Source organism: Salmo salar, unplaced genomic scaffold (assembly GCF_905237065.1).
Source record: "Salmo salar unplaced genomic scaffold, Ssal_v3.1, whole genome shotgun sequence".
NCBI classification, from domain to species: Eukaryota; Metazoa; Chordata; class Actinopteri; order Salmoniformes; family Salmonidae; genus Salmo; species Salmo salar.
In genome coordinates this window covers 55,279-65,483 of record NW_025547929.1, presented here as the reverse complement: position 1 = coordinate 65,483, position 10,205 = coordinate 55,279, and the positions used below count along the sequence as shown (strand labels likewise).

At 45.9% G+C, this 10,205-nt stretch overlaps 2 protein-coding genes across 2 annotated transcripts in view; both read right to left on the bottom strand.

Annotated features, from left to right (window-relative positions):
• Window positions 1–5: 5 nt before the first annotated feature.
• On the bottom strand, window positions 6–5,468 carry LOC106576641 (solute carrier family 35 member E3; the record flags this gene model as incomplete). The annotated part of the gene is made up of 2 exons (XM_045711709.1): window positions 4,713–5,468; window positions 6–113 (listed from the first exon to the last, which is right to left on the bottom strand). Coding segments are annotated over exons 1-2 (510 nt in total), but the record flags the coding sequence as incomplete, so codon positions are not given.
• A 165-nt stretch (window positions 5,469–5,633) lies between these two features.
• nu107 (Nuclear pore complex protein Nup107) overlaps window positions 5,634–10,205 on the bottom strand; it is a 37,672-nt gene continuing 33,100 nt past the window's right edge. The window contains 7 exon segments of the mRNA NM_001139833.1: window positions 5,634–5,857; window positions 6,517–6,684; window positions 6,833–6,946; window positions 8,960–9,085; window positions 9,335–9,495; window positions 9,623–9,725; window positions 9,892–10,004. Of these exon segments, the coding sequence (NP_001133305.1) occupies window positions 5,750–5,857; window positions 6,517–6,684; window positions 6,833–6,946; window positions 8,960–9,085; window positions 9,335–9,495; window positions 9,623–9,725; window positions 9,892–10,004 (893 nt within the window). The 3' untranslated portion in view covers window positions 5,634–5,749.

Here is a 10,205-nt window from a genome sequence, read left to right as displayed (position 1 = left end):
ACCACCTGATAGAGGGAGGTGACGAACACTCCTAGTGTGGCAAAGACCATCCCCAGGAGGTTGAATCTCACATCATAGTAGGAGTTGAGGATCACACCTAACGTTATGGGTACCTAGTAGACAGACACACAGGAAGTCACATCACCTAACATTATGGGTACCTAGTAGACAGACACACAGGAAGTCACATCACCTAACATTATGGGTACCTAGTAGACAGACACACAGGAAGTCACATCACCTAACGTTATGGACACCTAGTAGACAGACACACAGGAAGTCACATCACCTAACGTTATGGGTACCTAGTAGACAGACACACATCACCTAACGTTATGGACACCTAGTAGACAGACACACAGGAAGTCACATCACCTAACGTTATGGACACCTAGTAGACAGACACACAGGAAGTCACATCACCTAACGTTATGGGTACCTAGTAGACAGACACACATCACCTAACATTATGGACACGTAGTAGACAGACACACAGGAAGTCACATCACCTAACATTATGGGTACCTAGTAGACAGACACACAGGAAGTCACATCACCTAACATTATGGGTACCTAGTAGACAGACACACATCACCTAACGTTATGGACACCTAGTAGACAGACACACATCACCTAACATTATGGGTACCTAGTAGACAGACACACAGGAAGTCACATCACCTAACATTATGGGTACCTAGTAGACAGACACACAGGAAGTCACATCACCTAACATTATGGGTACCTAGTAGACAGACACACAGGAAGTAACATTACCTAACATTATGGGTACCTAGTAGACAGACACACATCACCTAACGTTATGGACACCTAGTAGACAGACACACAGGAAGTCACATCACCTAACGTTATGGACACCTAGTAGACAGACACACATCACCTAACGTTATGGACACCTAGTAGACAGACACACATCACCTAACGTTATGGACACCTAGTAGACAGACACACAGGAAGTCACATCACCTAACGTTATGGACACCTAGTAGACAGACACACATCACCTAACGTTATGGACACCTAGTAGACAGACACACATCACCTAACGTTATGGACACCTAGTAGACAGACACACAGGAAGTCACATCACCTAACATTATGGGTACCTAGTAGACAGACACACAGGAAGTCACATCACCTAACATTATGGGTACCTAGTAAACAGACACACAGGAAGTCACATCACCTAACGTTATGGGTACCTAGTAGACAGACACACATCACCTAACATTATGGACACCTAGTAGACAGACACACATCACCTAACGTTATGGACACCTAGTAGACAGACACACAGGAAGTCACATCACCTAACATTATGGGTACCTAGTAGACAGACACACAGGAAGTCACATCACCTAACATTATGGGTACCTAGTAGACAGACACACATCACCTAACGTTATGGACACCTAGTAGACAGACACACATCACCTAACATTATGGGTACCTAGTAGACAGACGCACATCACCTAACATTATGGACACCTAGTAGACAGACACACAGGAAGTCACATCACCTAACATTATGGACACCTAGTAGACAGACACACATCACCTAACATTATGGGTACCTAGTAGACAGACACACATCACCTAACGTTATGGACACCTAGTAGACAGACACACATCACCTAACGTTATGGACACCTAGTAGACAGACACACAGGAAGTCACATCACCTAACGTTATGGACACCTAGTAGACAGACACACAGGAAGTCACATCACCTAACGTTATGGACACCTAGTAGACAGACACACATCACCTAACGTTATGGACACCTAGTAGACAGACACACATCACCTAACGTTATGGACACCTAGTAGACAGACACATCACCTAACGTTATGGACACCTAGTAGACAGACACACATCACCTAACATTATGGACACCTAGTAGACAGACACACAGGAAGTCACATCACCTAACGTTATGGGTACCTAGTAGACAGACACACATCACCTAACGTTATGGACACCTAGTAGACAGACACACATCACCTAACGTTATGGACACCTAGTAGACAGACACACAGGAAGTCACATCACCTAACGTTATGGACACCTAGTAGACAGACACACAGGAAGTCACATCACCTAACGTTATGGACACCTAGTAGACAGACACACAGGAAGTAACATCACCTAACGTTATGGACACCTAGTAGACAGACACACAGGAAGTCACATCACCTAACATTATGGGTACCTAGTAGACAGACACACATCACCTAACATTATGGACACCTAGTAGACAGACACACATCACCTAACGTTATGGACACCTAGTAGACAGACACACATCACCTAACATTATGGACACCTAGTAGACAGACACACATCACCTAACATTATGGACATCTAAACTCAGCAAAAAAAGAAACGTCCTCTCACTGTCAACTGCGTTTATTTTCAGCAAACTTAACATGTGTAAATATTTGTATGAACCTAACAAGATTCAACAACTGAGACATAAACTGAACACATTCCACAGACATGTGACTAACAGAAATGGAATAATGTGTCCCTGAACAAAGGGGGGGTCAAAATCAAAAGTAACAGTCAGTATCTGGTGTGGCCACCAGCTGCATTAAGTACTGCAGTGCATCTCCTCCTCATGGACTGCACCAGATTTGCCAGTTCTTGCTGTGAGATGTTACCCCACTCTTCCACCAAGACACCTGCAAGTTCCTGGACATTTCTGGAGGGAATGGCCCTAGCCCTCACCCTCCGATCCAACAGGTCCCAAACGTGCTCATTGGGATTGAGATCCGGGCTCTTCGCTGGCCATGGCAGAACACTGACATTCCTGTCTTGCAGGAAATCACGCACAGAACGAGCAGTATGGCTGGTGACATTGTCATGCTGGAGGGTCATGTCAAGATGAGCCTGCAGGAAGGGTACCACGAGGGAGGAGGAAGTCTTCCTTGTAACGCACAGCGTTGAGATTGCCTGCAATGACAAGAAGCTTAGTCCGATGATGCTGTAACACACCGCCCCAGACCATGACGGACCCTCCACCTCCAAATCGATCCCGCTCCAGAGTACAGGCCTCGGTGTAACGCTCATTCCTTTGACGATAAATGCGAATCCGACCATCACCCCTGGTGAGACAAAACCACGACTTCGTCAGTGAAGAGGTGGGTTTGTATGAACCCAGCGACGGTGGGTTCCAAAGTGATCCATTTTTCATTTGGAAGAGTCAGCTTTTTAAAGCAACATGGCTCAGTTTAAATCGTTTTTACATTGTAGTAAAACAATATCTCATTTGATATGCGTTTGACATAAAATTACTACATTCTGTAGCAATGAATGTTTTTTGTGCCCATAGGCGACGTTGTTGCCGGTGATGTCTGGTGAGGACCTGCCTAGCATTAGCGTAATGACTAGAAGTCTATGGATATCTGCTAGCATGCTAGTACGTGTAATGACTAGAAGTCTATGGATATCTGCTAGCAGGTGTAATGACTAGAAGTCTATGGATATCTGCTAGCAGGTGTAATGACTAGAAGTCTATGGATATCTGCTAGCATGTGTAACCGATGTGAAATGGCTAGTTAGTTAGCGGTGGTGCGCGCTAATAGCGTTTCAATCGGTGACGTCACTCGCTCTGAGACTTGAAGTAGGGTTGCCCCTTGCGTTGCAAGGGCCGCGGCTTTGTGGCGCGATGGGTAACGATACTTCGTGGGGTGTCAGTTGTTGATGTGTGCAAGGGTCCCTGGTTCGAGCCCGGGTTGGGGCGAAGAGAGGGACGGAACCTACACTGTTACACATGCTAGTAGGTGTAATGACTAGAAGTCTATGGATATCTGCTAGCATGCTAGTAGGTGTAATGACTAGAAGTATATGGATATCTGCTAGCATGCTAGTAGGTGTAATGACTAGAAGTCTATGGATATCTGCTAGCATGCTAGTAGGTGTAATGACTAGAAGTCTATGGATATCTGCTAGCATGCTAGTAGGGGTAATGACTAGAAGTCTATGGATATCTGCTAGCATGCTAGTAGGTGTAATGACTAGAAGTCTATGGATATCTGCTAGCATGCTAGTAGGTGTAATGACTAGAAGTATATGGATATCTGCTTGTGAAAGTACCTCCAACGTCCTTCATACTGGACAGAGAGATTTTATGACTTTGCCAGCTAGTGACCACTCTGCAAAGCTGCCTCCAGTACATGAATCATCATGATTCAATGTAGAGCGTAATCACTGTACAGTTTTGTGGGAATGACATTGGAACTACGAAACATATTTTAATTTAGCTGTGATTATATTACCACTTTCTGGGTGGAGTTATATTTATTATTTTAAAAGAATATTAATATTGCCAATTTCACATATAATGACGTCAAATTTGGTTTATTCCAAGATGATAATGAATTCAATTTCCTGGTCAATAATTGAATTGTATTATTGAAATTCTGAAACTCACTACTACATTTGAAACATACATGATATGCATCATTTAATGTATATAAGACCTCTGAAAAAGTTAGTTTTTCTTAAAACTTGTGTGCTTGGTTGTGTATAATTCAACTTCGGTATGTTTGTACAATTAGAAAAGTATTTTATATTAAAAATAAAAAGGTATAATCTCAATGCCAATCTGCCATTCTGTATGGAATGCTAGATACTTTGTAGCAGGCAGCAGCATTTGTACATTGCAAACCCCCCTACCTCCTACCTACCAAAGTCAACTTGATCTTGGTGGAGAATGTCTTCTTGTAGTACATTGTCTGTATGACAATGATCACAGGAGTTGTCATCACTTTGGCCAGCTGGTAAGTACCGATGGTGTTGTTTTGTAAAGACAGATTGGTGAAAGCCACGAAGCCACAGAAGCTTAGAGCGAGCCAGATCATTTTGGTGGGTTGGAGACTCTTTGGCGCAAATATGTCCATCTTCTGGCATACCCATAGTCCAAGCCATGTCACAACGAAATGGATCAGAGTTAGAGTCATGTTTGGGAAGCCATAGTGAACATAGATCCATTTGTTGATGAAAACGATGCATATCGATGATAGCAAATTGGCCAATAATCCAATGACGAGGCGGCTGTTCGAGAAAAGGTCTGACATTCGGTTAGCCATGGTCGCCTTGATAACTATCCTGTAAAATCTACATACAGGTTTCAGTAGTACTGTATAGCATGAAGCTAGCTAGCTAATGTAAACCAGCAAAAATGTCTACCCTCTGCCACACATCAGGGAAAGTTGCGGGGGTCTCTCCAGGCTTCGACACTACCGACTGACCGGGCAAACATCCCCTTCCGTAAACATTTACAGGTCCTATACAGTGGCATTACATTCTATAGTGTTCCGGTCCTGCATGTACAGTTGTACAACGCTTTCATACTTTTCATACCATCGCATGTGGCTCGTCCAGAAAAAGGAGCCTGGTTGCAACTTAACGGGAGTAGTGACGTCAGATGATGCGACCTTTACTTCCGTGTTCTGCAGAGAGAAGCAGCACGTCAGAGTCCTACAGCGCCTACCCATGGACACCATCTCTTCTCCACCTATACAAGCTGTCTCAAACCTTCCTTATACTCTTCTAGAGTCAGATACATATTTGCATCCTGCCTGTGCAAGGCCCAAAGACAAACAATATTTCAGTCAAGTCACTTTTATTGTATACAAAATGCAGAAAATCATTCACTCCATTTCTTAAATTTGGCAACAAAAAAAACTAGATGATAAAAAAGAAATGTCCGGTTGGGGTGTATTTATGGTTGGATCTCGTACCCCAGCGGGTCCAGACCCTTATCCAATAAGAGAAGAGACGACTCCCTCATCTTCTGAAGGAACTTCCTCAGCTCATCCTTGGAGAACACCTGAAAGAGAGCGAGAGACCGAGAGAGAGAACATAGTTAGCAAAAAGAAGAGGATGGGAAAGTAGAAGAGTGAAAGAGGAGAAAGCAACACAGTGACAGGGAGAGAGATGCTGTAAGATAGTGTGTTGAGCTCTAATGTTGAAGTGCTTCTACACCTGCATTACTTTCTGTTTGGGGTTTTAGGCTGGGTTTCTGTACAGCACTTTGTGACATCAGCTGATGTAAGAAGGGCTTTATAAATACATTTGATTGAAGTCGTTAGGCCAGGCTCACACTCAACCTCCGTCTACCCAGAGATCCAGCTTGACTGGTGGTGCATTCCAATAGTCTAAAGTGGGCTCCTCTCCTCGTCTCATTGCCTTCATCAGTACTGATGTGAAAGAACTGGACACGTGCCAGATGAAGGAGGAGAGGAAGCCACACTAGACTATTAGGTGAAAGTCAATAGTGTTTCCTTAAAGCCACAATAGACTTGAGAAGCACCTCAGAGCAGAGTAGTCGCAGATCGTAGCAGACGAAGGACAGGAGAGAGAAGAGGATGCCCTCAGCCCAGGTCAGACTCCAGTACAGACCATGGAAATATCATTTCTAAACTCCAGACCATGGAAATATCATTTCTAAACTCCAGACCATGGAAATATCATTTCTAAACTCCAGACCTCGTAGAGACGGTGTTGGTCTGAGGCGATGACATCAGCCAGTCTGAGACTCTCCTGGTGACGTTGTGTTCTCTGCAGTACTGTCTGCAACAGGAAGGACATCATGGGCAGACAGAGTCTACGGAGCAGCACCATCTGGTGACCTCTCTCTGGGTCCTCCTCCGTATCCTGGAATAGGACAGTGGTAGAAGTAACTTGTACCTAGAAAGAACAGTGGTACTGGAGACAGAGAGCTAATACAGGCTCAAATGCTAACCTAGCGCCCTCATACCACCAACTGTCAGTTACTACCATTAATAGTCAGATACAGACAGACCTCTCGGACGTCGACCATCCAGCCCCCGTCCACAAACAGCAGGACGTTGTAGATTCTCTCCTTCACGTCTTCAGTCAGAGCCTCCAGACGGCCGGTCCAGCTGTCATGTTCCAGCTACAGGAGAGTTTACACACATTTTTACTTTTTCTGGTCAATTACGCTAAATAATAGCATTGTTGGCATTAGCGTTCTTCATCTGATCCAGGAACAGCTACACTAAACAAATTAAACACCTCACCTGTTCTACCATAACACAGAGACTGATCTAGGATCAGACTGTACTGTGTATCTGGTACCCTATCCCCTACATAGTAAACTCATTTTGACCTGGGCCTCCTATAGAGTACACTAGTTTTAACCATATCCCTATGGTGCACTACATAGGGAATAGGGTGTATTGGGTAACCCTATGGTGCACTACATAGGGAATAGGGTGTATTGGGTAACCCTATGGTGCACTACATAGGGAATAGGGTGTATTGGGTAACCCTATGGTGCACTACATAGGGAATAGGGTGTATTGGGTAACCCTATGGTGCACTACATAGGGAATAGGGTGTATTGGGTAACCCTATGGTGCACTACATAGGGAATAGGGTGTATTGGGTAACCCTATGGTGCACTACATAGGGAATAGGGTGTATTGGGTAACCCTATGGTGCACTACATAGGGAATAGGGTGTATTGGGTAACCCTATGGTGCACTACATAGGGAATAGGGTGTATTGGGTAACCCTATGGTGCACTACATAGGGAATAGGGTGTATTGGGTAACCCTATGGTGCACTACATAGGGAATAGGGTGTATTGGGTAACCCTATGGTGCACTACATAGGGAATAGTGTGTATTGGGTAACCCTATGGTGCACTACATAGGGAATAGTGTGTATTGGGTAACCCTATGGTGCACTACATAGGGAATAGGGTGTATTGGGTAACCCTATGGTGCACTACATAGGGAATAGTGTGTATTGGGTAACCCTATGGTGCACTACATAGGGAATAGTGTGTATTGGGTAACCCTATGGTGCACTACATAGGGAATAGGGTGTATTGGGTAACCCTATGGTGCACTACATAGGGAATAGGGTGTATTGGGTAACCCTATGGTGCACTACATAGGGAATAGGGTGTATTGGGTAACCCTATGGTGCACTACATAGGGAATAGTGTGTATTGGGTAACCCTATGGTGCACTACATAGGGAATAGGGTGTATTGGGTAACCCTATGGTGCACTACATAGGGAATAGGGTGTATTGGGTAACCCTATGGTGCACTACATAGGGAATAGGGTGTATTGGGTAACCCTATGGTGCACTACATAGGGAATAGGGTGTATTGGGTAACCCTATGGTGCACTACATAGGGAATAGGGTGTATTGGGTAACCCTATGGTGCACTACATAGGGAATAGGGTGTATTGGGTAACCCTATGGTGCACTACATAGGGAATAGGGTGTATTGGGTAACCCTATGGTGCACTACATAGGGAATAGGGTGTATTGGGTAACCCTATGGTGCACTACAAAGGGAATAGGGTGTATTGGGTAACCCTATGGTGCACTACATAGGGAATAGGGTGTATTGGGTAACCCTATGGTGCACTACATAGGGAATAGGGTGTATTGGGTAACCCTATGGTGCACTACATAGGGAATAGGGTGTATTGGGTAACCCTATGGTGCACTACAAAGGGAATAGGGTGTATTGGGTAACCCTATGGTGCACTACAAAGGGAATAGGGTGTATTGGGTAACCCTATGGTGCACTACATAGGGAATAGGGTGTATTGGGTAACCCTATGGTGCACTACATAGGGAATAGGGTGTATTGGGTAACCCTATGGTGCACTACATAGGGAATAGGGTGTATTGGGTAACCCTATGGTGCACTACATAGGGAATAGGGTGTATTGGGTAACCCTATGGTGCACTACATAGGGAATAGGGTGTATTGGGTAACCCTATGGTGCACTACATAGGGAATAGGGTGTATTGGGTAACCCTATGGTGCACTACATAGGGAATAGGGTGTATTGGGTAACCCTATGGTGCACTACATAGGGAATAGGGTGTATTGGGTAACCCTATGGTGCACTACATAGGGAATAGGGTGTATTGGGTACCTGGTACTCGTTCTCCTTCATCTCGTAGGCCACCGTCTCAGTGAACTTGGCCTGGGCCGGCAGGCTGGGCTTCTGGGGGGGGGAGTTCATGTGATGGAACCACTCATTAAACGCCTCATGAGCTTCCTGGGGGGGGAGAGGGGAGGGGAGGGGAGGAGGGAGAGGGGAGGAGGGGAGGGAGGGGAGAGGGAGAGGGGGGAGGGAGGGAGGGGAGAGGGAGGAGGGGAGAGGGAGGAGGGGAGGGGGGGGAGGAGGGGAGAGGGGAGGAGGGGGAGAGAGACACACACACCACTTATACAACTACAGGAGACCTCTCTAAAAACATTCAATATACAGTGGAGCCAATCACAGCGCTGCGAGAGCTTGTCCCCTCACCAGGTAAGCGCGGACACACAAGTGTTCCCTGACGGCGTTCTCATCCTCCGCGGGAAGGGGCGTGTCCAGGCCTAGCTCCTCCCACTGGCGGTATATCTCCCTCATAGAGTCCTCGGGGACCTTAGCGAACACCACCTTGGCTGCATGGTGCTTCTTACAGGCTGGAGGAGACGGCAGAGAGGACAGAGAACAATGGATCAACAGCCTGGTTGAAAAACAAGGAGAGCCAATACAAGGTTTATGTGTGGGAGAACAACGATCTGTTTCAGAAGCTTGTGTGAAACGTACCCAGGAACTTCCTCATGATGGCGTTGCTCTGTTTGAGGGCCTCAGCTCTCTGGGCGGGGTCAAACACCAGCCAATCAATCACATCGATCTTCCTCTGGTCCTCCTGGGGGGTGGGGGGGGTGCAGGGTTAACATGACCACATGGTGTGTGTGTTTCTCCTTCGTACCGCTGAGGTGACGGTGTCCAGTGTGTGTGTGTGTGTGTGTGTGTGTGTGTGTGTGTGTGTGTGTGTGTGTGTGTGTGTGTGTGTGTGTGTGTGTGTTTCATACCGCTGAGGTGCCAGTGTCCAGTGCAGGGGTGAGGTCATGATGAGCGAACTCCTCAGTGTCTCTCTCTCTGATGTTCTCCACCACCATCTTAGTGACCGCTGCCACGTCCAGACCTGACCACAACACAACAGTTAGATACCTGTACCTTTAAAAGACTGCTGCCACGTCCAGACCACAACACAACAGTTAGATACCTGTACCTTTAAAAGACTGCTGCCACGTCCAGACCTGACCACAACACAACAGTTAGATACCTGTACCTTTAAAAGACTGCTGCCACGTCCAGACCTGACCACAACACAACAGTTAGATAC